The sequence below is a fragment of the Podarcis bocagei genome (assembly GCF_964188305.1).
Source record: "Podarcis bocagei genome assembly, chromosome: 2".
NCBI lineage: Eukaryota > Metazoa > Chordata > Lepidosauria > Squamata > Lacertidae > Podarcis > Podarcis bocagei.
Window position 1 is genome coordinate 117,379,672 of NC_138126.1, and position 27,984 is coordinate 117,407,655.

Here is a 27,984-nt window from a genome sequence, read left to right on the forward strand (position 1 = left end):
CCTGTGCTCAATGAACAAGACTTGCCTAGTGTAACATCTAATCTCTCTGCCATCTCCCAGCATGTGTTTTTATTGAGTGGGCTTTTTGACACTCTGTTAGCACTGGGAAATGTTAGCAGGCAGAGAGAAGGTTATTTATTACTTTTGTTGCCAAGGCAACTTGTTCCTTGATCTTCATTCTCCTGGAAGAGGCGCAAGCCAACCCTGCTGTGCTCCTCTGGGTCTGACAGGAGGAAGGAGGCCCAGAGAAATCTGCTAAATGGGCCTTGAAGACCCTTCCAGGCTTGACACAAATAATCCATTGTCAGTTGATAGTAATCTGTATACCATGGCTCACCCAAAAAGGTTATACGATTTGCTTTTACAGCAAAATTAAAATCAAAGGTCACAAAAATAGCAGGAGGATACACACACAAAATAAAACCATATAAACAACAAAACAGTGGCTAAAATAAAGTGGTATGAACTAAAGCAGTGGTAGCTGGTCAACAGAACTTAATCAATGGTTAGCAAAGGCAATAGGAAATAAAAACTCATGCAGAAAAACGGCAGCAGAAAGGAATCTGTGTAGATCTCTCAGATCTACTTTGGAGCCACGACTGAAAAGGCCCTGCACATGAGATGGTTTTGGAGCAGCAGGATTCCATCAGAAGATCTAACTTGTCTGGGGGGTGAGATATATGGGAAAAGCAACTCCTTGAGATGTACCTTTATTGGCCACCTTGTTTGTTTGTTAAGAACTTCTCCAGAAGCTATTGCATACCTATAGATGCATTTCCCTGAAACAGCACATTTGGAATCAGCGAATACACACATCAGTCCCACAGTCAGAATCGGGAACTATTTGTTCTTTGAATTACATGCAGAGTACGGCAGTGGGTTTGACTTCCTAAAAGCAACGCCATTTTCCTCCTACCACTGGCTAGGGTTTGGCACGTTTAACTATGTTAAGCACACAACACATATGCTAAAGTATCCCAGTAGAAAGCTGATGAAACAGGAATGGAGTCTCATTCAATTGGGAACTTGGCTTTGGCTAGCACCAGGAGACCAAAAGGGAAAATTGGAGATAGCTCAAAACACACAGGTCCTTCCCAAACAGTGACCAGTCACACTGCTGACTGTAGATTTCATGTTTGAATGCTTAAGTAAAGGTAAAGGGACCCCTGACCATTAGGTCCAGTCGTGGACGACTCTGGGGTTGCAGCGCTCATCTCGCTCTATAGGCCGAGGGAGCCGGCGTACAGCTTCTGGGTCATGTGGCCAGCATGGCTAAGCCGCTTCTGGAGAACCAGAGCAGCGCACGGAAACGCCGTTTACCTTCCCGCTGAAGCAGTACCTATTTATCTACTTGCACTTGACGTGCTTTTGAACTGCTAGGTGGGCAGGAGCTGGGACTGAACAACGGGAGCTCACCCCGTTGCGGAGATTCGAACCGCTGACCTTCTGATCAGCAAGTCCTAGGCTCTGTGGTTTAACCCACAGCACCACCCACGTCCCTATAGTTTGAATGCTTACTCCTGCTCAAAGCTCCCCTCCAATAGGAAGAAGCCTAATCTGCAGCTTGTTCATCCTCAAGAGGGAGGTTAAAAACTGGCCAGCCTATTAGCAGACAAACTGCTTCTCCAACAGGTACTTCAGAAAGTTGCCCCTTTTAAAACCAACTGCTTCTGCCATTGTTATTTCTGAGCCACATTTGACATGTGATTTTTCCTCCCCACGTCCCCCTATAACCTTTCAATGTGTATCCCGCACTGTTAATTTTCAGGTGATGAAGTTGGTGCAAGTTTTCAAGAAGTCAGAAAGCATGAAATGCTCCAACAAAAGAGTCCTTTGTTCAGAGTTATGTGGGAGGGAATAAGCGAGATTCTCAACATTCAGCGTGTTCCAGCCAAATCTTAAGCGCGTCTCAAGTCCTCACAAATTCTAAAAGAGGATATATTTGAACACTTGCTTTCCTCTCCTCTTGAAACCGACGGGAGTTAGTTTAGCTTAAGTCCACTCCACTCCCCCAACAAGAGACCAACTTCAGCTATTGGCAATCCCATAATTTATCTTGGCCTAGTCTAGATACATGTACTGCAACAGATTGACAAATACTTCCCATTGTCACAGTCAGGGACATACATTGTTAGGTACACGTTTCTTGGCACAAGTCTATGGCATATATTTATGTGCATATGCTAATTTGTATGCGTAAATGCAAATTCAGGACAAATATCAAGAGGGAGTTCTTTTTTGCTGCCGGGGCTTCCTCTAAGCTACAGATGCACACACACCTTACATTTAAAGTGCATTGCTTTAATTACTCAAAGAATCCTGTCATTTGTTAAGGTTTCTGAGAAGTGTAGCTATGTGAGGGGGAAAACTACAGTTCCCAGAAATCTTAGGCGCACACATGCTTGAAATTTTGGGTTTGAACACAACTCAAGGCAAATACGGAGGTGCCATTAAAGGATGGGGAAATGTGCTTTGTTCGGTTTCTTACATTTCTGGATTTTCATGGTTGATGCTTCTTGGATTTTCTGCAACAGGCACCCAAGTACGTTTCTGAGCACAATTCAAAGTGTTTAAAATTTAAAGCCCTAAACGGCCTTGGTCCAGTATACCTGAAGGAGCGTCTCCACCCCCATCATCCAGCCCGGACACTGAGGTCCAGCACTGAGGGCCTTCTGGCGGTTCCCTCACTGCGAGAAGTGAAGTTACAGGGAACCAGGCAGAGGGCCTTCTTGGCAGTGGCGCCTGCCCTGTGGAACGCCCTCCCAGCAGATGTCAAGGTAATAAACAACTTTTTTACTTTTTTAAAAGTAAAATAGTTGTTTATTGCCTTGACATCTGCTGGGAGAGTGTCTTTTAAAACTGAAGGTGGCCCTGTTTAGGGAAGTTTTTAATGTATGATGCTGTATTGTTTTTAATATTCGGTTGGAAGCTGCCCAGAGTGGCTGGGGAAACCCAGCCAGATGGGCGGGGTATAAATAATAAATTGTATTATTGTTATTGTTATTACCTTGAGGCTGTTTTTGACCCTTTGAAAGGCTCTAAGCTGACTTGCAAGCACAGAGAGGCAAGTGACACATTGGCCCCAGCCTGGAATACAGCTGCCATGCTGCCCACACATTGCTTCCCTTCTCTCTCCCCCCCCCCCCCCGGCTTCTGAACTCACCACATTGGGGGGCAGCTTGTGGCCTGGCAAGTACTTGACGTTCTCGTGCTGCGTGTTGATGATCTCCGTGAGTTTCTTGCCACCAATTTCCTCCTCAAACACCCACATGTTGACTGTGGTGTCAAATTTGTCCAGCTTGGCTGCATTGCTGCCCACAATCTTGGCAATAGCCGAACCCCTGCAGGGGGAGGAGAGAGAGAGAGAGAGTATGCAAGGCTGAGAAAGAGTGCAACCATCAGCAGTTGAAAGTCCTATCTCTGTACCAGGTTATTTCATTTGTACACTGCCCAAAGGCTCCCAAAGCAGCAAAGGGCATATAAATACAAAAGAATGATCTGACAAATACGGTACATCCAACAGCATGAATCAACAAAATCACCCACCAAACACACTGAGTATGAATTCATGAACTGCATTCATGCTCTCGCCACAGCTCCCTAATTTTCCACTGCGCACTTGGATTCTGTATTAGCACACATTCCCCCTTCCAGCATCTCACCCAGGAACAAGCCTACAACTGATCACACAGTGAGTGTCTTCACCCTCATCACAACCATTATTATTATTATTATTATTATTATTATTATTATTATTATTATTATTATTATTAATACCCCACCCATCTGTCTGGGTTTCCTCAGCCACTCTGGACAGCTCTCAACAGAATATTAAAAACACGATAAAACATCAAACACGAGACAGGGTTGCCTTCAGGTGTCTTCTAAAAGTCAGAGACAGTGGTGCCTTGGTTCTCAAACTCAGTCCATTCCAGGAGTTGGTTCGGCTCCCGAAACCTTTCAAAAGCCAAGTTGTGGATTCTGCTTGGCTGCAGGAGCTTCCTGCAGTCAAGCGGAAGCTGCGCCAGACATTCGGTTTCCGAAAAACATTTGCAAACCGGAATATTTACTTCTGGGTTTGCGGTGTTCAGGAGCCAAAACGTACGAGTACCAGGGCGTTCAAGAACCAAGATACGACTGTAGTTCTTAATTTCTTGACATCTGATGGGAGGGTGTTCCACAGGGCAGGAACCCAAATGGTGTGGCCCAAATGGATAATGTCCTGGGTCAACCCCACTGCGGCTGACCCATCAGTAGCAACCCACCGCCAAGTGCGACCATCAGTCTTATGTACTGAGTTGAATCGGATCCAAAAGGCAGCAGTCTGATTGGTCCTAGAACAATAGGATTCAGAATGTAGCAGTCTGATTGGTCCTAGAACAATAGGGTCCAGAATGCAGCAGTCTGATTGGTCCTAGAACAATAGGGCCCAGAATGCAGCAGTCTGATTGGTCCACAGGATCCACCCAATCCAGCTCCAGGTGGAAGTGAATCCGCAACCTGATTGGCCTACAAGTGAATCCCGGAATTAGCCAATCACGTGGGGCCCATTGTGTAAATAATGTATATAAAGCAGACATTCTGGGGGAACTTTCATTCCTTCTCACCACTATGAGCTGAATAAAGAGCATGAAATCCACTCTCGACTAAAGAGGCTTCGCCTGCAAACCAGTTCCTTATGGCTTCTCTAACATGGCACTGCCAGGCTATAGGAAAGGCCCTGATACAGCCACCAACTGTCTCACACACCTCAGTCACTGTTGTTCACGAAACATTGTGCCCCTCCAAATCTTCCATAACGTTTCCAACCCTAGCCCCCAAAGGACAACACACAAAAGACAACTTTGCAATGCTCAAGTCATTACGTTTGCGACGGAGGCTTGTAACGCACGCATTCGGCAGGCTGCTGTTCACTCAGTTGCAGAAAGAAAAAAATACTTGGGGATGCCAAGGTTAGTATCCACTTTCCAACTTGCAGAAGTCCTACTACTGTTAGCTGCCTCCTCTCACAAGCCAATGGCAGCCTCCAAGTTAATAGAATCCCCTTGGAAACCAGCTACCAAAGTGGCAAAGTTCTTGGGGAGTGTTGGCCTCAAGTTCCCAGCCGGCTTGATAGTTCGGATCACAGAGTGTGCTGTGGTGCTGTGGCTTTAAAGGTAAAGGGACCCCTGACCATTAGGTCCAGTCGTGACCGACTCTGGGGTTGTGGCGCTCATCTCGCTTTATTGGCCGAGGGAGCCGGCGTACAGCTTCCGGGTCATGTGGCAGCATGACTAAGCCGCTTCTGGCGAACCAGAGCAGCGCACGGAAATGCCGTTTACCTTCCCGCCGGAGTGGTACCTATTTATCTACTTGCACTTTGAGGTGCTTTCGAACTGCTAGGTTGGCAGGAGCAGGGACCGAGCAACGGGAGCTCACCCCGTCGCGGGGATTCGAACCGCCGACCTTCTGATCGGCAAGTCCTAGGCTCTGTGGTTTAACCCACAGCGCCACCCGCGTCCCAATAATCCCCCTTATTCTTCTGTTTAAATTCTAGCTAGGCACCATGATGGGATGGGATCAGAATACGGTGGTACCTCGGGTTACATACGCTTCAGGTACAGACTCTGCTAACCCAGAAATAGTGTTTGAGGTTAAGAACTTTGCTTCAGGATAAGAACAGAAATCGTGCTCTGGCGGCACGGCAGCAGCAGGAGGCCCCATTAGCTAAAGTGGTGCTTCAGGTTAAGAACAGTTTCAGGTTAAGAACGGACCTCCGGAACAAATTAAGTACTTAACCCGAGGTACCACTGTATATGGATTATTGGGGGGCGGGGGGAATTGTGAAGAAATAGAAATGGAAGCAGTGCATAATTGGGACTATGGAATTCGCTAGCACAAGATTTAGTGACGCCCACCAAATTGGAAGCTTTTAAAAAAGGATCAAAAGCCATAACGGCTGTGATGTGACGCTGAATGGCGGTTGCTGGGGAACGAAAGTGGGGTGAGGTCTCTTGGCTCCCCTGTATGTGTTTGGCTACAGTACGAAGCACAAAGCTGGACTGGACACGCCTTTGGTATGATCCAGCATCACTCTTTTTATGCATTTGCTTTCCAAAGTATTGAGATAGCAGAACCCCATAAAGTCGAATCCCCTAAATTGATTTTTTATTTTATTGTTATTTACGCTTTATATCGTATTTTATGCTGGGGTTTTTTTGTAGCATCAATTAAGTGTTTTAAATTTGTCGTGAATGCAATAACTCTTTACTGCTCAAACACACCAGTTTCTGGTATATTGCCTAATGACTAATAGGCATGGATAGCTCCCCCATGGATTTCTCTAATCCCCCTTTGAGCTTCTGGCTATCACCACACCCTCTTGCAGCAACTTAGGTGTGTGTTATGTGAACTAGTACTTTCCTGAATCTATGTGCATTACACGCTTAAAGGCCTCTTTAGAGAAACTTGGTTCCTCCCCCTCTTTCCAAGGAGGTGTGCAATTCTTCAGTGTACTATCACACCGTACATGTAATGTAGCCGTTTATATATCTAAAGACGCCAGTCAGCTAAATTATAATAGTAAGAAACCAAGAGTCTAGACCAACCTTCGCCAACCTAGGACCATTCAGATGTTTTGGACTACAAATCCCATCAGCCATAGCCATCAAGCTGTGGATGATGGGATTTGTAGTCCAAAACCTAGGAAGAACACTGTGTTGGTGAAGTCTGGCCTACAAACATGCATCTCCAAATGCACAAACAGGTACAAATCTCTCACATTAGCATTATAGGCTTTCACTTGTGCTTAGGAGAGAGAAGAATTTAAACAAGATTGCTTATTATAACTAGAACTTGTACATATGCAAACATAGGTGCCCATGGAGAGACTTGCTCTTGGCTTATAGAGTTCCAACTCTTGAAGCTGGAAGCTTTCCCACCTTGCTCCTGATGTGTCGAGGAAATGCACTGAGGTCACTGCGTCGTAACCCTCCAGCGCATGTCCAAATATGCACTCTGCATATGCTCCAAAAGATACATGCAAGTATTCCTATGTTGCACAGTCAAGCTTTAGCACTGAAAGCCAGTTCCGGGACTAGTCTCTGACATATCCTGGAGGGTAGTAGTAATAATAATAATAATAACAAGAGCAGCTGCAGGACAAGCAGAGCTACGAAGGCATTGCCTCGCAGCGCACAGAGCTTCTTTTCGAGAGAGTGATACTAACAAGAGGCTCCAGAAATAGACTCAAGTGAGGGGCGCTCTCTCCTCCACCACTAGGGGGCTCCTTCCATCTCCCTCTGCACCCCCGGCAAGCAAAACACGAAATGGCAGAAAGTCTCACCAGAGGGAATGCGAATCTGGCTGGCACCTGTTCCTACCCCAGCCATTTATTAACCCGAAGGTTAAGGGCGCAACGAACTTAGGATAGCTCAGACGGCACAGCAGAAGACTCTTCATCTCAGTGAGCCCCACGTTGGGGGTGCCAACTTGAATAAAATATTGGGGTGGGGGGACCAGGTAAGCCCCAACCCACATAATTGATCGCATGAGACGGCACACTATTTGAATGGCAATGCTCATCAACTGGGGGTGGTGGTGGTTGCGCGTCCCCTCAAATATTTTATTGCGGGGCCTGAAGGGACTTCGGCCCCCAGGTGTTGGCTCCTATGGTTCAAATTGCTGAGGGATCGAGGGCAGCGCTCGCTTTAAGCGACTTGTTTTTAAAAAAACTATTATTATTATTATTATTAATAATAATTTATTGTATATACCCCACCCACCTGGCTGAGTTTCCCCAGCCACTCTGGGCGGCTTCCAATCAAGTGTTAAAAACAACACAACCTTAAATATGAAAAGCTTCCCTAAACAGGGCAAAGCAATAGCCCCCACCCCTCTCACTACCACCTTCAGTCCTGGACGGGGCGGCGGGGTGGGGGGGCAGAAGTCGAGAGCCCCACACATCACAATGAGCAACAGGAGTCAGCTTTCAGCCCCGCCCCCCGAAAAAAAGCAACGAAACGACCCCGCTCGGCTGGGCTGGCATGCAAGAGGGTCGAGCGAAGACGCGCTGCCGTCGGGCAAAGGAGGCTCGGCGCTTGCGAGCCGCGAGTGTCCTAACGCGAGTGTCCTAACCTGAGCCGCGAGTGTCCTAACTTGCAGCGCCTCCCGCGCAGCTGTAGCAGCGCTCTCTCCCCCCCCCCACGCGCCCCCGCTCCGCCCACGCACCAGTTGCCGGAGCCCACGATGCAAACTTTCTTGCCTCCCATCGCGGCGGACTGTCAGCAGGCTGCGCGATCGCTGGCTCGCTCCCACTCGCTGCCGCCCCGTCGGAGAGGCGTTATAAACTCCGCCGCGCGGCCCCGCCTCGCGTCCCGGGCGCACCCTTTCCTCGCCGGAGCGGATCCGAGCAGGGAGGGCCCTCGACGGGCCGGCGGGGAAGAGACGGAGGAGGCCAGGCCCTATGGCGGCTCCGGGGGGCGAGAGACGAGGAGGCCCTGCCTGACCCGGACTCTCTCTGCGCACCTGAGCTGGCTCCGCAGGTGCGCTTTTCCGCGTTGAAATCCGCCAGGCAGTTTTGGACGCGTAGCTTTCTCCCCGTGCTGCTCGTGTGAATGAACGAACTTGGGAATTAGGGGGTTGAATCAATAAGCGGACGCCTTCATTAGTTTGACAAGGGTAGGAAAGGAACAAAGCCAAGGCTTGAAGAAAGTCACACAGGTTTAGGATCTCTGCGGTCCTGAGCTTGCTTTCGAGTACAAGGGTAGGATTGCATGGTAAAAAAATGCCATTCCAAACACGCAGTGCCGCCCTGACCGTGTCTACTCAGAAGTAAGCCCACCAAATCCAGTGGGACTTACTCAGAGATAAGCGGTTGTTAGGATTCTAGCCTTGCTGAGGAATAACCATATTTTGTCATCTATAAGATGCCCCCATGTATAAGACACCCCCTATTTTTGGGGACAGATTTAAGAAAATGGGGGGAGATGGCCCAGAGTTTAAGACACCCCCTAATTTTTGTCATTATTTTTTAAGGAAAAAACCCTAGTCTTATACATGGAAAAATACGGTATTTATTTCTATAACTTATCTGCCGCTTGATCACAGCTGTCTCTAAGCTGTGCATCCAGTATATATATTCCACTGAAAACAGTGGGAGTTACTTATTCTCTTAAGTGAACGTATATAGGATTTTGCCACCAGGCTGCGATCCTTTGCACAGTGACCTGGAAGTCCCATTGAATCTAATTCAACAAATTGAGCTACAGATAGTGCTTGCTTAAATATTCAATTTGCAGATTGCAGGATTTAAGCGTTTCCCCATAATAACTGCCCCCACACTTATTCCATGTAACTGGCGGAGTCTGAACACAGAGCAACTGTCCCGACTGCTAGATGCTCTTGTGCAAATCCTCAGCGTTATTGCTGCAACCAGTTGCTGACAAAGCCTGTCACGGGCTCAAATAGCAAAGTTCAGGGTGGTAAGACAAGAGCAAAGGGCTTTGCTTGATCTCCCTCGATAGAAAAGTTAGTGGGGCACAGGGCATGTCCCTCTTACTCATGGGAGCCTGTGGTGTGATTAGCAAGAAAGAGCTTATGCTAAGAAGCTGTCATTTGGAGCACAGAGTTGTATGAAGGGAAAAAAACCTACTCTGACAAGGCAAGAAAACATAAGGCACTCTCTTTTGTACCTTGGAAGTTATGGTGTGCAGGATCCAAGCCACATTAGCTTCCATTGCTGATCTTTTGAACTTACAGATTCAAGACACGGGCTTATTTTACAGTTCCACAAACCATCCAATGAAATCCATATGACCTCAGCCAGATCATTCCAGCTCCAAGCAGTAGGGTAATTGAGAAAGGGCACTGCTGTCCACATTTTAGCCAGCATGTACTGAAGATCAGGTCTTAATCTGAGCCAAGGCTCGGGTCCAGATCTTCTGTTCTCAATATGCAGGATTGCACAAAGATTTATTTTTGAGGAGTAATATTCTGCGTAACTGGGAAAGGGCTACAATATCATTGGGCATAACTGTTAAAGCAATTAAAACCGAACTTGATACTGTGTCGTGCCCAAGACCACACGATGCACACTCAAAGTGTGCTTTGACCCCAAGGTCCTTCAACCCTATGGTTGTAGCTGCTTGCCAACTGCAATATATCACACCAGACATTGCCTATGGAGCTCTTTCTGACGAAGAAAGCAAGCAAGCCACATTTTAAAAGCCACCGAATCTGTATGCGGTACTGATGCGAGTCATAAACAAGCAATCTACTCCGCCAAGAGGAAGGTGCGTGGTGCCCAGGCTTTAGAAGAACAGAGAACACACGTGGGCGGAAGCAGCAGGAACTCTCTGGTGCCTTATGGGAGATGTTAGAGATCTCAATCTGCTTAATGAAAATGCAGGTTGAAAATAAATCACAGGACATCTCGCAAGGAAATATCACTAGTCGTAAAAACTCATTTTGGAGTTCCAAGTAAACCAGAGACTGCAAGCCAAAACATTAGAACACATTTGAAATATATTCACTTTTGGAAGAAGTGTACGCTAAACATCATTGGTGTTTGGTGCCCTAGGGTCATTGCTGCTCCATTCATAAACTTCCTGAAGTCCGTGTGAGTCTCCTTTGGCAATAACCTGGATAGGTAGTCTCTCTTTCGGCAACCTTAAGCCAGTATCTTAACCTTCAGCCTAACCTAACTTGGACTGGGAGAACTCGATCAGAGGCGCTCAGGCACTGGTGACTTAAAAGATTGGATTACTGCAATGCACCTATGTGGGCTTTCCCTTGCATTGGCCCAGAAACTGGCTAGTACAGAACACTAGAGCACAGCTGCTGGCAAGAGTGAGACCCTGTCAGCATAGAACGTCCCTGCTTGGAGATCTGCCCTGGTTGCTGATCTGTTACCAGGCCAAATTCAACTACGAGTATACAGAGCCCTTAACGACTTTGGACCAGTTTACCTGCAGGGTTGCCTTCGTATATGCCCACTTTGCTCTGTCGAATTGTCGCTATTACAGGTGCCACCTAACACGCATTCTGCCAGTCAAGAAACGGATAATTTAATGTGGCAATGCCTATGATTTGGAACTTCCTGCCCATCAACATCAGACGGGCACCTTCAATGTATTCTTTTTGGAACCCGCTTAAAACATTTGTGTTGAAGCAAGCCTATCCAGACACGTAGATGCTGGTGTGTTTTAACCCTTTCTTAACTCTAATTATCGTTAAATGTTTTGACTAACTGCTTTTATTGGTAATTTTAATATCTATTTGTGAGCTGCGTACAAGCCGCATAGAGCAATAGACAAAATTTGTTAAATAAAATAGAAACCTGATAAGCCTGCTTAGTGTCTAAAAATGGGATAAGGCGCATTTTACAAACTTAGCAAGCAACCTATCACAGCTGAGAGGAGGCGGATTCTGCTCTGGCAGAGGGACCCCCCCAAAAATAAATAAATTAGGAGCTTCTGTTGTAAACCCAATACCTTTCCTAGATTGTCCTTAAATCAGCAACAGTTGACTGTTAGGACTTTCTAGGCAACACACTGTCTTGTTTCAACCACTGCCAGGTTTGTATTTCTCTTCCTTCAGGCTTTGGCATGGCATGACTTGCTCATTCCACCCCTCGATTCCTCCTCCTCCCTGTAAAGAATCCAGGCTGGGCCTTCACATGCAACAGGAGATGGAAGAATGAACTATACTGCTTCAGGCTATATAAGTAGGGGCCAACATTTTTTTAATGCTCTGTTGCTTCAGAGTGTGTTTCCTATATCCAGAAAAACTAGCATACCATAAAACATCTGAATTCCGCTTTGTGCTTGAGGTACTCATTTTCCTTCTGCAGGAACTTTTTTTTAAACACAGGGAACATCCCAAAATGAAATTTCCTCACTTAGGAAAGCCTAAACTAGTAAAGGCCACTCTACATCTGCTTCCGTTACCTATGCACAGCTGTTACAAGACGTAGGCTTACTTTTAAGAACATAGAAGTACAGTATCTAACTTCATTATAAAGATGTAATGATTTTAACGGACTACGTCTGCTCCTCGATACAGCACAAACTACTTTCCCCTACCTTCAAACATCTCTATTGTGGTTTTAATGTTTTACTTGCTGCATTGTATTTTTGACGAAATGTTGTCTAACACCCAGTAAAAGGCAGGGTTGAATGCTGTGTTATAAATAACTCACAATGAAATGGAAACAAAAATGTGATTTTTCAGATGTGTGGCAGTCCAATCATATGCATTCTTCTAAGTTCATAGCGCTTGAAATCAACCACTGCATTCCAAAATGGCAGGCCTTTAATTTTGGTTGATCTAGAGCAGTGTTTCCCAACCGGTGTTCCGCGGCACACGAGTGTGCCGTGAGACATCGGCTGGTGTGCCGCGAGATGCCTGGAGGGAGGCGGGCGAGTCGGGCGGCGAGAGGCGGGGCGGCGGCGGCGAGGAGAGGCCGCGCCTCCTGCTGCTGCCTGGCGCTCCTCCTCGCAGCCGGCAGCGCTGCCTGGGCGCCTCTGCGCGACTCTGCCTCGCTGGGTTTGGTCTCCCAGCAGAGACGGGTCACACGCGCACCTCCCTCCCTCCCTCCCTCAGCCTGCGCGGAGGGAGAGCCAGAGAGAGGCATCGCTCCTGCGCGGCGGGAGAGGGAGCAGCCGGAGCGATGCCCCAAACGAGCTGAATTCCGAGCGAGGGACTGAGGGGGGAGGGAAAAAACTTTCACTTTCGTGCGTCCCTCCCGGCGTGACGCTGCGCGCTGACGTCACGGGGCGGGGCTTTAATGGTGGTGTGCCGCGAGATTTTTTTTCAGTAAACAGGTGTGCCGTTGCCCAAAAAAGTTTGGGAAACACTGATCTAGAGACCTTTCTCAATCAGAAAGAAATATTTTTGTTGCCATCTTGAGGAATTACTACAAAATGACTGATCTGGTTGGTAAACTGACTTTTATCCTCCCACTTACCCTCATCTGAATCTTGCCTTCTGTCTGTTGCCTTCTTTTGTCAAGCTTTAGCTTACTCAGTAAAAAGCAGCAGACATTAATGGTGCAATACATAATATTGTTATTCTGAAATTGCATGAGATCATCCGACCCAGCCTGTACATAATGGAAAAGTTCTCATGAGATTTAACTCGAAATGGTTAAGTGCTTTGAGAAAAGATGTAAGCGCTGCACAACTAAGTGCAAACGCATTGCCTGGCTCCAATTCTCACCAGCCACAGCAGTGAATGGCCAGGGAGAATGGGAATTGTAGTCCCAAAATGACTGAAGGTTCCCTATTCCTCTTCCAAGACTGCTTTCTCCATGTGTGTGTACGTAACACACACACACACACAAAACAAAAACAAAACACCCCAGTGTTTTTATGAAAGCTGAAGCATGCACTCAGCAGCTTGAAGGTTTTTCCTACGTTGCCAGGCAATTTTTCTTCTCCAAGGCAACCAATAAAAAGGGGGGTTTACCTCGTTCGAGCTGTTAAGTGTTCCAAACAACCACAGCAAACACTTTAGGATTTTTTTCTGAAACGGGGAGGAATACGGAAACTCAACCTCTCCACCTGGCATACAAAAAAAGTCGGCAGTGCAGCACAAAAAAGGATGCAGAGCACCATCGTTTAGAGGCAGTTTTTATTAGAAGAAGGTGACATCTAAAAGGATACAGTACAAAAAAAAAGAAAAAAGATTTGGTCCACGGGGAGGGAGAAGGGAGAGAAGAAAGAGAGAGCCACAAAACACAAAAGCATAATAGGGAGCAGTTAAAAGCAGCTACACTTTGCCGAGCCAGTCAGTCTCTGAGCTTCCTTCATCTATACTTGCCCTGAGAGCCTGCGGCAGCTACGTTAAGGCACCGGGGTTCTAATCCCTGGTACCACAAAGCGGGGTTTGGTGGTGGACGGGGAGGTAGGTAAAAAGGGCGAGGTGGTCTTTCATATGGCAAAGACGAGACAAGAAGGATAGAGCCTCTCACTCTCTGAACGTGGACGCATACACAAGGGAATAGGGCCACCCGGACTCCTGAATTCAAAGCGGCCCCGAGCCTCATTCCAGGAGATGGATGAGGAAGAGGAGCTTGTCAGTAACTTGATTTTTATTTTTTTTTGCAGCTAGTGTCATAAGAGTACAAGCAGCTGGGACCTGTCCAGCTGCGTTACAGTCCCAAAAACCAGTCTGCAGAAAGATGCAGCTCCATTCCCCCCCCCAAAAAAATACAACCTACAGCAGGTGCCTGGGACCAACCTTCCAGCCCCAAACAACCACATGTCAGAAGTGAGTGGCTCCCAGGTCATGAACACCTGCCTGCCATCTCTCCCCGCTCCGTCAGTTCCGCACCCTGTTAATTCGCTCCAGAAACCTGCTCTGTGCCATATTAGGTGAGGAAGGCATTAGGAAAGCAACCCTAACTGGGAAGGTGCCCTTCCGCCAAGTTCTGTGGATCTAGAGAGTTGCGGGGTGGGGGTGGGGGTGGGGAAGAAGCAGCGTTTAGGAATTCAGATGGAGGTAGGGGCGAGATGGAGATGCCCCTCCTCCCCCGCTGGGGAGGGGGGGCAACGATTGGGATGACCACTGTGGAACCAAGACTGTATCTGGGCATCTCCGCCAGCTATCCCATTCGAAAACAAAAAGCAAAACACCAGCATGAAGTTAAGACAGATACAAGTGTTGTGACCCTGCAGACTCCTTGCCAACTTTGCTGCGTCGCAGCTCCCAGGGAAAAAGCCAGAGGGAGCTCCGGCTGTTTCAGAATAGATGAATTTGCACAACATCCCTCAGACCCTGAAAGGCATATGGAATTTGCTGCAGTGACATCCTCCTGCTCCTCTCGCCCTACAAGAAGCTGAACAGGCTCAGGCCTGTACCCATCTGCTCAGGTACAAAGCTGATGTGCAGACACAGCTTTGGGGGTGGAATTGGGGGGGGGGGGAGTTCCTAGGGACTGGCAAGGAGGTCCTGAGCTTGCAAGGCTCTGAACTGAAGCTGTTCCAAGCGTGGAAGAGCTTCAGCTAGAGCCAGGACAGGAGAGCCCTGGGGCTCCAAAGGCAACAATCGAGGAAGGAGGCCAAGCTGAAATACAAGACCTTTGACCTGACACCATCCCCTCCTCCCCCCGAAGGAGGGGACCGGAGCAGCGGAAAGAGATGTCGGGAGAGGAACGGTAGGTTCTGTGCTGAAGTGGGAATTGTATAGGCCTGAGCAGTGAATCCCTGCAGTGTTTGGTTAGCCGTTAAGACCTGCCGGCTTGAGAGAGGCAGGCCTGCCTATGTGTTGCGGATTCCCAGGGCCTGCTCCAGCTCCTGCCGTCTCTGCTGAACCTGTGAGAGAAGCCGAAACCAGAGTTTTAGCACACATGCAGAAAGAGCAGGTGTTGTCCAGTTTCTGATGTTTCCAAACAGGAGGAGCTAGCAGCAGATGCCACACCAGCGACATTTTATAGCAGGGATGGGGGACCAAATGTCATTTGACGACGACTCTCAGCAGACCTGCCCTTGCAGCCCACCAGCTGGGGCTGATGGGAATTGTAGTCCAAACCATCTGGAGGTCACCATGTTGGCTACCCCTGCTATAGTCCTGCCTCAAGAGGTACTCCTTCTTTCTTTAACTTATTAAATTTACATACAACCCTTCAACCAAGGACCACAGGTTTGTATACAGTGCTCTTCCCTTCACAGAAATGTGAACTCTTAAGTTCTTTTGTGTGCCATGCCCGCACCTCCAATTTTTAAATCTCACGATTTGAAATGTGAAACATCTTTTTTGGGCGTTTTGGTGATTATTCCATACACAGACTGGGTTAGGCTCTGAACTGCACAGGACAAAATATAAACCTGAAGGAGTATGGAAAATTATCCTTTATTCATTTGCTGTGTGTTGCTCTTAAATATGATTGGCTCCAAGTTAAATATGCTCATGGCTGGCAGGGCCTTGAAATGCCAAGAGCCTCTGGGGTGCCTGGGCAACCAGGACTAAAGTATCGTGCCCAAAGTGAGTAGGTGACTCTCCATGATATGGGAGACTGTCCAGCTCGCTGTTTGGAAGGGATCGCAGGGGACGAGCCAGTTTACCTTAGAGTAGAAGTATCTGCACACGGCCTCCTGAGCCCATGGCTGGAAGTAAAACTCAGCTCGGCGCTCCTCTTCTGGGTTCCCGACAACATCAGTCATAGCCTGGAGGGAGCATAGGGAAAGGGAGAGGGAGACTCCTTTTAATGCATCCATTCATGCATGAGCTAAGCCGGAAGCCCTCCCTTGAAAGGCCCAACAAGGATTCTAAATTTTAACCCCTTTCAACTGGAAATGCAGTGTGGCCGGCCCAAACAAAGTCAGGTGGTGATCTGTGCCCGAACTCTCCTTTGAGGCTTCTCACCTTCAGGTCCCGGCACTGGGACTGCAGCCAGTCGTTGATGAAGCCCTGGGGGTCTCTGGCAAAGCTCAGCATGAATTCCCGCTGGGTCTTCAGCTGGTTGATTGTTTCTATGGTCTCGTGGATCTGAGATGGGAGAAAACGACGTACGGAAACGTTGGGAAAAGGGATGCAACGGCACTGTGCTGAAATGCCACCTGCTACCAGAACGCACATGAAGGTCTGCAGCTTCCAATGTATCCTGGGGCACATTTTCACTCCTCATTTTTTTTTAACACAGAACATATTTAGAAGCAAGAACACACATTATACCTCTCTTCTTGGCCACCGTCTGAGTCCTCTACTCTGCTGTGGCAAGTTTTTCCTCTTCCTTCCTGTAAATTTGTGCCATTTTATCCGTGCACTCATTTGGTTTGTTGCATGGTTTCAGAACAAGGCAACTTTAATCCCAACTCAGGGTCCCCCTTCTCTCTCAATTCAGCAAACGGGATCAAATTTATGAAGGGGTTCATACGGATCTAGTAGCAGCTGTATTAATTAAGCGAATAAAAAAAATTCCCAGCCATCAATTCCAAGTAGAGAAAGCTTAAATGTGTATGAAAAACTCCAGAACGTCAAAAGGCAGAACTGAAATGGCATCAGGACTGGGATCCCAAGGAGGTAGTAAGTCCCGTTAAAAACTCAATGGGGCTTATTCTGAGTAAATATGCTTGCAAGTATGCAGTAGGCTGGGATATTTTATAGCTGACCCAATTGTGTCAAGGCTCTCTCCACATGCACCATCCCTACAAGTCCCACCCCCTGTCCTGGTTAAAAGTGGTGGATCCTTCAGCAGTTGCCCCAGAGCCTGAATCCTACCAGCCAGGAATCTGCTTTGTTTCATCCTTTAATGACAGTGACTGGGCAGCTGTCCCAGAGGCTCTGAAAGGCTGACTGCAGGCCAGGAAGCTGGGAAAACCCAGGTTAGACTGCAAGGCTGCTACAGATGACCTGAGAGACCATGGAAAACAACATCTCCCAGACATCAGTTGCCATTGAACCCTTTTTGCAAGATGCTGAGCTGCTGAATGGCCATATGCTCATCAAGAAGCTGTCCGTTTGCAAGACGAAATAGGTAGTTTCGCCATACACCTGCATAAGAGTAGGTGGCATGTATTTTTGTAGGGGTACAGTGAAAATACACAAGGGAAGGGGGCCTGGGTCAGAGTATTCTGTGCTCCCTTTTGGTCAGAAAAGACCATTTGGGGAGTCACGTGAGCCAGTGCAATGTGCAGCTCACATCTACAGGCCTTAGAGGAGGGATAGGGAGGAAGAAGAGTTTGCACTTGATATCCCACCTTTCACTCCCCTTAAGGAGTCTCAAAGCGGCTAACAATCTCCTTTCCCTTCCTCCCCCACAACAAACACTCTGTGAGTTGAGTGAGGCTAAGAGACTTCAGAGAAGTGTGACTAGCCCAAGGTCTCCCAGCAGCTGCATGTGGACGAGCGGGGAAGCGAACCCGGTTCCCCAGATTACGAGTCCACCACTCTTAACCACTACACAACACTGGCTCTCACGCTGGGGAACTTTTATGGGTCCATAGGCCACAATTCTCTCTGGAGGCTGCATTAGCCAATGGTGGCGGGGACCAAAAAACAAACAGTGGGTGCAGTCAAAATGGGCCTGATCAAATCATACTCTCTCATGTACACAGACACTCGTTCTTCCACTGCAAGCAATCATTTTGGGAGTTTTCAGGCCAAGCTGCCAGAACGGTGCCTATGTTCTTTGAGGCGCTTGCAGCTGGAGAAGCCTTCTCTCCCACAAAATTTACACACAGCAATTAGGCTTAAAAACAGCCTTTCAATAGAAAACTGCTTTCAAGCCTTGTTGTGGTCAGAGGGAACGTTTTCAGTGTACGTGTGTGCACCTGCAAGGTTAGAGCTCCCTCTCGCCCAAACTATGACCCCCCCCCCCAAATCATCCCTACATTGAAATTGGAAAAAGCCTACTAGCTCCTTTAGGAGGCTGTTCTCATGCCTAAAATCTGCAGGAAGGTGGCGGCTGGTGCCCACACACCACACTGGGTCTACCACCCCTACCCTACATAACCAAAGTATTCAGAAATACACGAAGCCCTCAACTTATACAGGGGTTACATTGAAGGGATCACGCCTAAAGCCAAAACGGCACTGGGTGCAATGGTCGGTGGACATCCGCCTCCTTTCTAAATTTTTTGTTTTTGTTTGCCAAGCGCGTAAGGCGTAAGCTGAATATGCACAACTTAAATCTGGGCTTACTCTAAAGGCAACGGGGAGAAGCTGTCTGTTTGAACCTCAAGGTTGCAATCCAATGCATGACATCAACACACAGTCGTGGAAGAAACCAGGACTGCCAATTGCTGGTGCCTTCTCTAAATCACCAAGCATTATAAAGTTTTCTTCTTCTTTTTGCCCCATTTCCCCACCCCAACAGAGTTGCGTAATGCTTGCCGTTTCAATGGATTTTTATGACCCCTAAGGTTTAATCTACACGGCTACAGAACAACAACTTTAAAAGCTCACAACTGGACATGACGCAGGAGGAGCTGTCCCTTCTCGGACATCACAGAGATCAAGGCAAGAGTCTTTTGCACAGTGCAAAGACCACTTTTCAGAGACTCGCTCCCACCTTGTTATCCAGTGCAGCTATCTCCTGCTGACTGGCTGTGGAGAGCAGGAAAGAATTCATTTGGGTTTTCAAAGTGTCATCCACTTCCACATCAATGTCATAGCAAGCAGTTTTCTTCTGATCATTTGGATCGACGCTGGAGAAGCAAGACGAGAGAGAGAGAGAGAAGAGTGTGGGTTCAGCAGAACTCTCCCAAATCACCGACAGAGATAACTGGGGAAATGAATCATCAAGCTGGGACGGACAATCAGTAGCCTTGTTCAGGAACTGTCGAACTACAACTCCCATCAACCTCAGCCTGCATGGCCAGGGATGATGGAAGTTGTAGTTCAGTAACCTCACTGCAAGAAGTTACAGGGAACCAGGCAGAGGGCCTTCATGTTAGTAGCCCCAGCCCTATGGAATGCCCTCCCATCAGTTGTCAAGGAGTTAAAGAACTACACCACTTTTAGAAGGCATCTGAAGGCAGCCCTGTATAGGGAAGTTTCGCAGTGTTAGATGTTTTATTACACTTTTATATTTGTTGTAAGCTGCTCAGAGTGGTTGGGGCAACCCAGTCAGATGGGTGGGGGTGGGACACAACAACAACAACAACAACAACAACAACAACAACAACACTTTTATTATTTATACCCGCCCATCTGGCTGAGTTGGCCCAGCCACTCTGGACAGCTTCCAACACCTTTAAAACATAATAAAACATCAAACATTAATAATACCAATCTGACCCAACACAAAAAAGTCACAATAACTTTAAAATAAACAACTTATATCAAATAAAGCAACATTTCACAACCTATTAGAATATAACAGCAAACAGTAAAATTAAATATCAGGAAGTAATAATTTAATAATAATAACCACCACCATCTGAAGGTCCACAGCTTACATCACCTCTACATTAACCACCTTAGGCAAAGAACATTTTTAGGTAGCATTTCTCTACTTCGAAAAACCCAGTCTGCCCAGAGCTTCCAATTTTCCGTAGGCTGATTTCTGCTTCTACTTTAAAGCATGGATGTCAGGGAACTGACATCGGAGCCTGAGGCGGAGGGAAGGCTCTCAAATGATGCTGGCGAAGGGCCCAGCAGCAGGGGGAGAAACAGCTCAGTAGAGGGGGAAGCCAATCAGCGCAACACCAGGGATAGAGGGGGGCAGACGGGGGAATTGGAGGAAGGGCTCCAGGACTCTTCACTGGACACCAGGACTCTTCACTGGACACAGGTCCTCCGCTACCCACGCCCTCCCTGCGCAGAAGACTTCCACGCAGAGAGAGTAGGAGGAGACTAGGAGTCAAACAACTTTTATGTTGGAAGAGGTTTAAGAAACGCCCACTGACGGATTCTGCTAGCGACTGAGGCAGCCACGAATTGAAGGGCTGTCCAGACAGAAAGGTTTAACAAGGCAACATAGCCAGGAGAGGCGGCAACTTACGCACGAGCAACCTCATACCCATTACAATGGATGTTTTGGAAATGTGAAAATGATACGCACCTTAAAGTACAACTTGAAGCAAGAATCACTACTGAAAGTAGAAAGTTTGTTCCAGCGTGGTCGTTTTCCCCCCGCTTATGTCATTTCACACCCCCCCCCCGGTGACAGTCCTGCAGCCTGCCTGGCTAAGATTCCCACGCCAAGCCCCGCTTGCGCCTTACCTGATGACATGGTTGATGATGATCGGTTCTGGAGGCATAAGCAAAGCATGCAACCGCTGAGGGATCTCCGAGAACTTCATTCGCTGAGATTCAAATATCTGCAGGTCGAAAGGGAAGGCCAAGCAGCTCAGACGGGCCCAGCTCTTACGATACCCCAGAAAGAGCCGCTGCCGGGCCTCATAGCTTTTACCTGCTGGAGGTACTTGTCACAAATGACGTACTCCCGTTCGTGAGGGTCCTGCAGCTTGTGAGTCTTGATGTATTGCCACAGGGCCTGGATAATCACTGGGCGGGTCTGGGTGTGGATGCCCAAGAGGCGAGCCAAACGTGGGTCCAGTTTGAACTGAGGAGGCTGCAAAGGACAAGCAAAGTCTCAAAAGGGCAAGAACACAGCTTTCTTATTTGCCTTGCCTAAAAATCGTAAAAAACAACAACAACCACCACCCCTCAACTTCTGAGGGGGAGAAAAAAAATTCCCTGTGACCATTTGGGCGGGCTGGTGGAGAGAAAACACTCATTATTTTAATCATCACTTTTACTACACAAACTCACGTCAGGAAAGAGAATTGAAGCAATTTTGTGATAAAAAAGTGGGAACACGGACAGGTCCAAAAGACGGTCTAGTTACAATTTTATCACAGTTGCTGATATCCCTCCTAACTCTTTCCAGAGGGGCAGCTGTGCAAATCAGTCGTAGGAAAAAAAAAAGCCTAAGAAAACTGTGGCAACCTTATAGACTCAAAAATTATAACATAAGCTTCCATGGCCCAGAAGCCAATATATCAGGAGGATGTAATGCTATCTTATTTATTCAACAACATTTATATGCCCCTTGGCTGTAGTGAAACCTCTGAGCGGTTTAGAAGTTATCAGGTACATCTATACACATGGGTAGCTAGAGAAGAAGTCAGAGGAAAATGAAACAAAATAAATACCCGATTCTGATAATTACATTAAAGATCAAATGTAGAAATCATTACAGCGACTGTTGACAGAGCAGTTGTTGGCTGATGAACACAAACGTTCTTAGTGGGGCTGAAGAGCTGAAAATAATGCCAATGTATTTCACATCTAGCAACCAATGCACCCTTTTGGTTTCAGTTTATACACGGGTCTAGGAAGCTTGGTTTGGTCAGAACCAAGTATACACATCTAGAGTTAACGTTAAATACATTATGTCTGGTAAATGAGCCACCATAGCTGCTCAACTAGGGCCAGGGCCTTTTCAGTACTGGCCCCGACTTGGTGGAACGCTCTGTCACAAGAGACTAGGGCCCTGTGTGACTTGACATCTTTCCGCAGGGCCTGCAAGACAGAGCTGTTCTGCCTGTCTTTTGGTTTGGACTCAGTCTGACCCTTATGTTTCCCTCCCCTTATGGTTTTGATCTGTGGGCTACTTTTAAAACGAGGCTGCATTTCAAATTGCATTTTAACCTGTATTTTAAATTGGGGGTTTTCCCCTATTATGCTTTTACTGTAATTTTACTGGTGTTAGCTGCCCTGAGCCCAGCTCTGGCCGGGGTATAAATAAAATATATTATTATTATTATTATTATTATTATTATTAGAGCTGTGAGAATTTGGGTCCCTGGCTTTTTAGATTCGTCTACGCATGTGCTATCTAAAACCCAAGGGGTGTCTTGGTTACCATTGGTGAACTTTTTCTCAGCTCCCCTCCCCTACTACCTGGCATTTCCTCTCCCCCGGGCCCCATCTCAGCTGGCCCTGTCATGAAGGAGCTTTTGCCTACCTGGTAATCCAGCATCAAGAGGACAGTACAACGCACATTCACATCGCCAGGTCTTTTCACCTGGAAACCGTCAGTTTCCTGGGTGGTAGCAGTCCTATGCCACTGAAGGTGGGGGGAGAGGGGGAAAACAGGGCAGGTGAGGTGGCGGGGAAAGAAAGAGACAGGCATTCAGCAACAAAGTGAAATGCCACTGCATAAAGAGCAGTATGCTGTACTGGAAGCCATTCCAGACCTTTGCACTTGATTCTCCGTTACTGTGGCTTCCATATTCCTTACATGCCATAATTGGGTTGAGAACATATATTGGTTTAGGAAGCTATTGGGGTTAACCGATATAACAAACATATAGGTTAAAGGTAAAGGACGCCTGGACGGTTAAGTCCAGTCAAAGGCGACTATGGGGTGCGGTACTCATCTTGCTTTCAGGATGAGGGAGCTGGCGTTTGTCTACAGACAGCTTTCCAGGTCATCTGGCCAGCAGGACTAAACTGCTTCTGGCACAATGGGACACTGTGATGGAAACCAGAGCTCATGGAAACGCCGTTTACCTTCCCGCCACAGCCTATCTATCTACTTGCACTGGCGTGCTTTCGAACTGCTAGGTTGGCAGGAGCTGGGACAAAGCAACGGGAGCTCACCCTGTCGCGGGGATTCGAACTGCCGATCTTCCGATCAGCAAGCCCAAGAGGCTCGGTGGTTTAGACCACAGCACCACCCGTGTCCTGAAACACCCACACCCACCCATGAGAAGCATCTTACCTCCACCAGGTGATTATCAGGGCCATAGAGGTCCTTGTCCAGCTCAATCACCAGAGACTTAAAGAAGGATGAGAACTTCCTCTTCTGTTTGGTAGCATCATACTTTGAGAGAGCAGACTGATGAAAGGGGAGGAGGGAAAAGAGAGAATGAGACCAGCAGATCCCGGATCGCAGCAACCAGTTACACAGAGCAGTCAAGCCTGAGAAACTAACAGGAACCGTGAATCATCTCTCAAGTAAAGATATGAAAGGTTGCTATCTGTGACCTGTCAAATGCCTTCCACAGAGCCAAGAGCAATGTCCTCTCTAGTACTGTATTGCATCCACCCCTCCTCAGCATAGTATCCTTTATCTAAGGTCTTCTTTGGGGCTTATTGAAGTGTTGTCACTTGCAAGGATTAGGCTTATGTTAGCTTCATGGTCTCTCCCCCCCCTTTAAAAAAACCTGGAAGTTCTCTTAAGTTTTTAAAGCTGTGAAATTGATACACCTGACCATCGAAAAGATAGACCTTAAGAACTGTAAGATTAAGGCAGATTAGGAATATGGCCTGAATGAAATTTCAGATCTGAATGAATATGGCCTGAATGAAATTAGAGATCTCCACTGTTGAACCAAAGAGTATACAATCTGAATCTGTTCAACCAATCTGTTTTGCTGCTTGCAATCAGCACTTGATGTTCCTGAATACAAACCAAAGAATTATCTCACAGTGCAGCTATGTAAAGTATGAGAAATTGTGTGATTCCAGGCTGGAGATGAGTCACACGCCACTTCTTGCAAACCCCACATTTTGGTTGTGACGTAACACTTATTTCAAGCATCGGCAGAAGCCAACTTTCAGGACTGGCTATAGGCTAGGTTTAGCTGCTCTCCACCATGTCTAGTTTAAAGAACACCAGGCACTAGGAACTCAGCAATGATACATTTGCAAACTCTCTGCAGCCCTAAGTGGAGATGACGAATGTAGCCCTCACTCACATCTTCTAGCAGACGTCCTTCCACTCGGAGCTCCCAGGAGGCCACGGTGCCTTCTCCATCTTCTGCATCAGACTTGGCTGGGTTGAAGGTGTTAGAGATAAAGATGCGCAGCTTCCGCTTTTGCTAAAAAGGAGCAGCACCCAGTGCGCATTAGTTGTGAAAGTGAGAACCGATAACCGTAATATTTAAGACTTCCTCAACCCAAGGAACCAACTGGACACCCAAAAACGAAAAGGGGTCTGCACAGCTGCTAATGATCATCTCTGTATCTGAGATAGCTGCAGAATGAGCGAGGAAGCAGCAGCTAACTTAAACTGTGCCATCAGAGAGCAGTGTGATTTCTTCTGTATCAGTCAGCACCTGCAGAAGACGTCAGGTCTCAGTTCATAACCTTTGATTAAGCTACTACAGGAGAAGCGACTAACCACGGCCTTCTTCCATTTGCTTTGCAGGGTCTCCTGGCTTAATTCATTTCAGCACTTGAAGTGTAGATGGGACTTTGGTTTGAAAGCAACTCTAACCATCTTAGCAGGGGTGGTTTGCGATAGACAGGAAGTGAATACAGTGGCACCTCGGTTTTTGAACGTAATCCGTTCCAGAAGACCGTTACGAGTTCCAAAACATTCAAAAATCGAGGCACAAAGGGTGGTCTGCAAATTTAATGGAGAAAATAAAAAAAAACTCAGTGGAAGCCGTTCGACTTCCGAGGCACGTTTGAAAACAGAAGCATTTACTTCTAGGTTTTTGGCGTTCGAAAACAGAAAAGTTTTTCTTCCGAGATGTTCAAAAACCGAGGTACCACTGTACGTTTCTAATCGCAAATGCACACTTGAGAATTCCTATTTAGAGAAGCCTGTAACTGTGCCCCAGACAGCAATATAATTGCTATGTCTGTACTGTTGACTTTATTTTCTATTGCTGTAGGAAAGATCGGCGTTTCTTATGGGGACTCTCCTCTTGTTACCTTAATGGGCCGCTTCAAGGCCTCCTGGATATCCAACCGCTTCCTCATGATGGTCTGGTCCAGCTTCCTCTCAAACGCCAACAAATCCATGTACGCCTGAGACTCTGGCACTAGCTCCCGGATCTAGAACAGAGCACAAGCATTATCAGTCAGGACTGGCCTGGCTCCCTGAAACCGTGACAAGACCTCAAAGCGCTTGAAGCCTCACTCACCCGCTGAGGTAGAATCTTATCCGCCATCTTCTTTTTCTTGGCACTATGTAAAAACAAAATTGTTAGGGTGGTAAGTCCGAACCCTGGCTTAGCAGTACCTTGTAGATTGGATATGTTACTGAATCATATCTACTATTTGATCCTTTTAAATAAAAATAAAAATGCAAACAAAATACATAAAGGATACTTCCTACTATGCTAGAGCTTTGTTAGGCGCCAAGGAAATCAGTCATCTGGTTTTTTTTTAAATAAAGAAAATTTCTAAAAGGTCAATGGATAAGGTAACTTACTGTTTATGTTAAAATTTGTAAAGATTTTTCAGTGAAAAATCAATATTTTTTTCCAAAAAAGAAACTTTCTAAATGAAGCTGAACGCCAGTGTCTAGGAATCACAGCATGATCCTAGGCATATTTACTCAGAAGTTCCACTGAGTTCAGAGGGACATGCTCCTTAGTAAGTATGCACACGGCTGCAATCTGCGGTGGAGATCTTAATATAGGTAAAATTATTTCACATCTGCAGCCTAAAGAAGCTTATCATATCGAGAGCACCAGTATATGCAAGTATCAGAGAACACCACTTGGCTTGCTCGCTCTGGGCTCTTCCGAATCTCAAAACAGTGCACCCGATCTGCACAAACCACAATGCACCCACACAGTATCCCATGCTAATATCTGACCATGACTTATGTGGGAATCACAGATTGAGGGTACAGGAAAGGAATGTTGAGTGCAGGAAGCTCCCATAAATACATGGCTGTCAGCGAGCCTGCAGTTACATCTCCTTTCCTCCTAGTTATATCAATAGTGATTTCAGATTTTAAATTGTCTTCCTGAGGCTTCTCCTCTCCCTATTTTTCAAGTAAACCGTTTTTGGAACTTAAAATAACAGCCGACATCAGCCCAAAGATGCTGAAGTATTTTTAGCTTAAAGAGCATGGCATTTGTGCTCTTCATTGCCACGAGGCTTTTGAAAGAAGAGGGTTCTCTTACTTGTGGTTACGGTTCTGAACTGACTGTTGCTGAACTTGCTGGATCTGCTGAGGGGCTGGCCTTTTGCGAGACTGGTCCATTCCCGACTGAGCCATCCCTGGTCGGACTGAAGGGCTCCCGCCATACCCTGGAGGTCCCATGGCAGGTCCCTGAGGGTTCATGCGGCTGCCAGGCAGCATGCCAGGGCGCTGGGAAAATAAAGAACACAGAGGAACATGACTTTGGAAGAGCCTCGGGACATCACCGCTTCCCTTTAGTGAAACACCCTAAGGCATTTCCCTTCAGTTCCATCAAAGGTATTTCTTAATCTCATCTGTCACAGCTGGTCCCAACAGAATCAAGTGGTACAGCTTTTCTTGGATTGTGCCATTTCAGCCTGCAGCTGGAGACTTGCAAGTTTCGCTATGCCTCCAACATATGAATTATTTTGTGTGCAGTGCATCTAGCACCTCACATAGAAGAATCCAGACATTTCCCCATTATTGCATTAAGCTTAAATGTGTGTGTAGACATGGGGCGGGGGTAGGTTTCTCTCGTGGTCAGAGAAGCATTCAAACAAGCAACCCTTCCCTGCCCCCTGAAACGGTACAAGCCAAGCCAAGCTTTATCGCTTGTACCTGCTGCTCCTTGCACAAACCCGCCTTTAGCCTCGCTATCTCTGGAACACCCCACCTCCCCCTTCGGAATTTTTCATTTATTCATTTGAAAAAACCAAAACCAAACACCTTTACACCGGCTAGCCGGATTTCTGTCGGCTTTAACTCTCTCTATGCTTTCAAAACAAGTGCACTTCTAATTCTCCGTTTCCTTATGCCTCACTTTTATGCAATAAAAACCCCAAAATATGCAAAAACTTATAAATAAAACAAATGAAAATACCATAATCCAACCTCCCCAAGAAGATTCCCTTAAATGCATTTCCACGTACCGGCTGCAAATCCCCCATTTAAGGCCAGAGAACCCGGATTTTCCTCCCCTCCCCACATCGCCCTAAATACCACCCCTTTCCCCTCCCCCTCGGCCCTAAACCCTTGATCCTTAAACCCGCAGCACCCCCGGTTTCCCTCCTCCTTTCCTCCCGGCCCTTGAAGCCTCACCCCCATATTCTCCCCCCGCTTTTATTTTTCCTTTCTCCTTTAGGTCCAATAAATCTTATGCCCCGGATCCTCCCCTCTTCCAGCAGCTCTTTTCCCGTTCGCTCCTCTCCTCCATCTTCCCAGAGAAAGCCTCTCCCAGCCCCGCCCACCACCAAGCCCCGCCCACTGCAGCGTCGCCGCCTCCTCCCTCGCCTCTCGCGGACGCCTCGGCGCCCCGCCCCCAGGCCCCGCCCCCTTCGCCTTCCCCTCAGCCGGGCCGGGCCGGGTTACCGGGTATGCAGCGCCGGGCAGAGGAGAGCGGTACATTCCTTGCCCCGGGGCCGGGCCCATCCGCACAGGAGGCCCGGCAGCCCCTGGGCCCAGCGCTCCCGCCCCGGGGCCGGCCCCGCCGCCGCCGCCGCTCGGAGCCACCGCCTGGAAGCCCGCCCGCGCCGCCATCTTCCCTCCCTCAGCAGTACAAAGCGGCGGGGCGCAGGGAGGGGAGGGGAGGGAGGGAGGGAGGGAGGCGGATGTGGGGTTAGGATGGTTTTACTCGGGCTCTCTACCACAGAGGCGCCGCCCGCCGGAGGCAGAGCGTCGCCGGA

The 27,984-nt window shown here is 47.6% G+C and overlaps 2 protein-coding genes across 5 annotated transcripts in view; both read right to left on the reverse strand.

Moving 5' to 3' along the window:
• The window catches only part of GPD1 (glycerol-3-phosphate dehydrogenase 1), a 19,572-nt gene extending 11,212 nt beyond the window's left edge, over window positions 1-8,360 (reverse strand). Inside the window, exons 1-3 of one of the 2 annotated variants that reach the window (XM_081181483.1) lie at window positions 7,873-7,959; window positions 4,866-4,903; window positions 3,164-3,341 (exon numbers count right to left, since the gene is read on the reverse strand). In XM_081181483.1, coding sequence (XP_081037609.1) covers window positions 3,164-3,341; window positions 4,866-4,903; window positions 7,873-7,944 — 288 coding nt within the window. In that variant the 5' untranslated portion in view covers window positions 7,945-7,959. Of the gene's footprint in view, window positions 1-3,163; window positions 3,342-4,865; window positions 4,904-7,872; window positions 7,960-8,208 lie in introns of those variants that run through there. The other variant, XM_081181484.1, reaches the window with a different exon arrangement.
• Window positions 8,361-13,594: 5,234 nt separating this feature from the next.
• SMARCD1 (SWI/SNF related BAF chromatin remodeling complex subunit D1) lies at window positions 13,595-27,853 on the reverse strand. Of its 3 annotated transcripts, none has more exons than XM_081181429.1 (13): window positions 27,671-27,853; window positions 26,304-26,491; window positions 25,311-25,353; window positions 25,099-25,221; window positions 24,135-24,257; window positions 23,156-23,272; window positions 22,397-22,498; window positions 20,837-20,998; window positions 20,647-20,744; window positions 18,992-19,127; window positions 16,345-16,467; window positions 16,044-16,145; window positions 13,595-15,293 (listed from the first exon to the last, which is right to left on the reverse strand). In XM_081181429.1, exons 1-13 carry the CDS (start codon window positions 27,836-27,838, stop codon window positions 15,240-15,242), a joined length of 1,539 nt encoding a protein of 512 aa, XP_081037555.1. In that variant the 5' UTR covers window positions 27,839-27,853; the 3' UTR covers window positions 13,595-15,239. The 3 variants fall into 3 exon arrangements, with proteins under 3 accessions (XP_081037555.1, XP_081037557.1, XP_081037556.1); XM_081181431.1 differs by lacking the exon at window positions 27,671-27,853 and adding an exon at window positions 27,401-27,555; XM_081181430.1 differs by lacking the exon at window positions 27,671-27,853 and adding an exon at window positions 27,232-27,264.
• Window positions 27,854-27,984: the final 131 nt, after the last annotated feature.

Excerpts from the sequence above, each read along its gene's own strand:
- SMARCD1 (XM_081181429.1), bottom strand. The coding sequence starts at position 27,838 with ATGGCGGCGCGGGCGGGCTTCCAGGCGGTGGCTCCGAGCGGCGGCGGC. Across the intron at positions 26,492-27,670 it reads TGCCCGGCGCTGCATACCCG|CGCCCTGGCATGCTGCCTGG; the intron begins GTAACCCGGCCC and ends TTATTTTCCCAG. Across the intron at positions 20,999-22,396 it reads TCTTGATGCTGGATTACCAG|CCTCCTCAGTTCAAACTGGA; the intron begins GTAGGCAAAAGC and ends TGTCCTTTGCAG.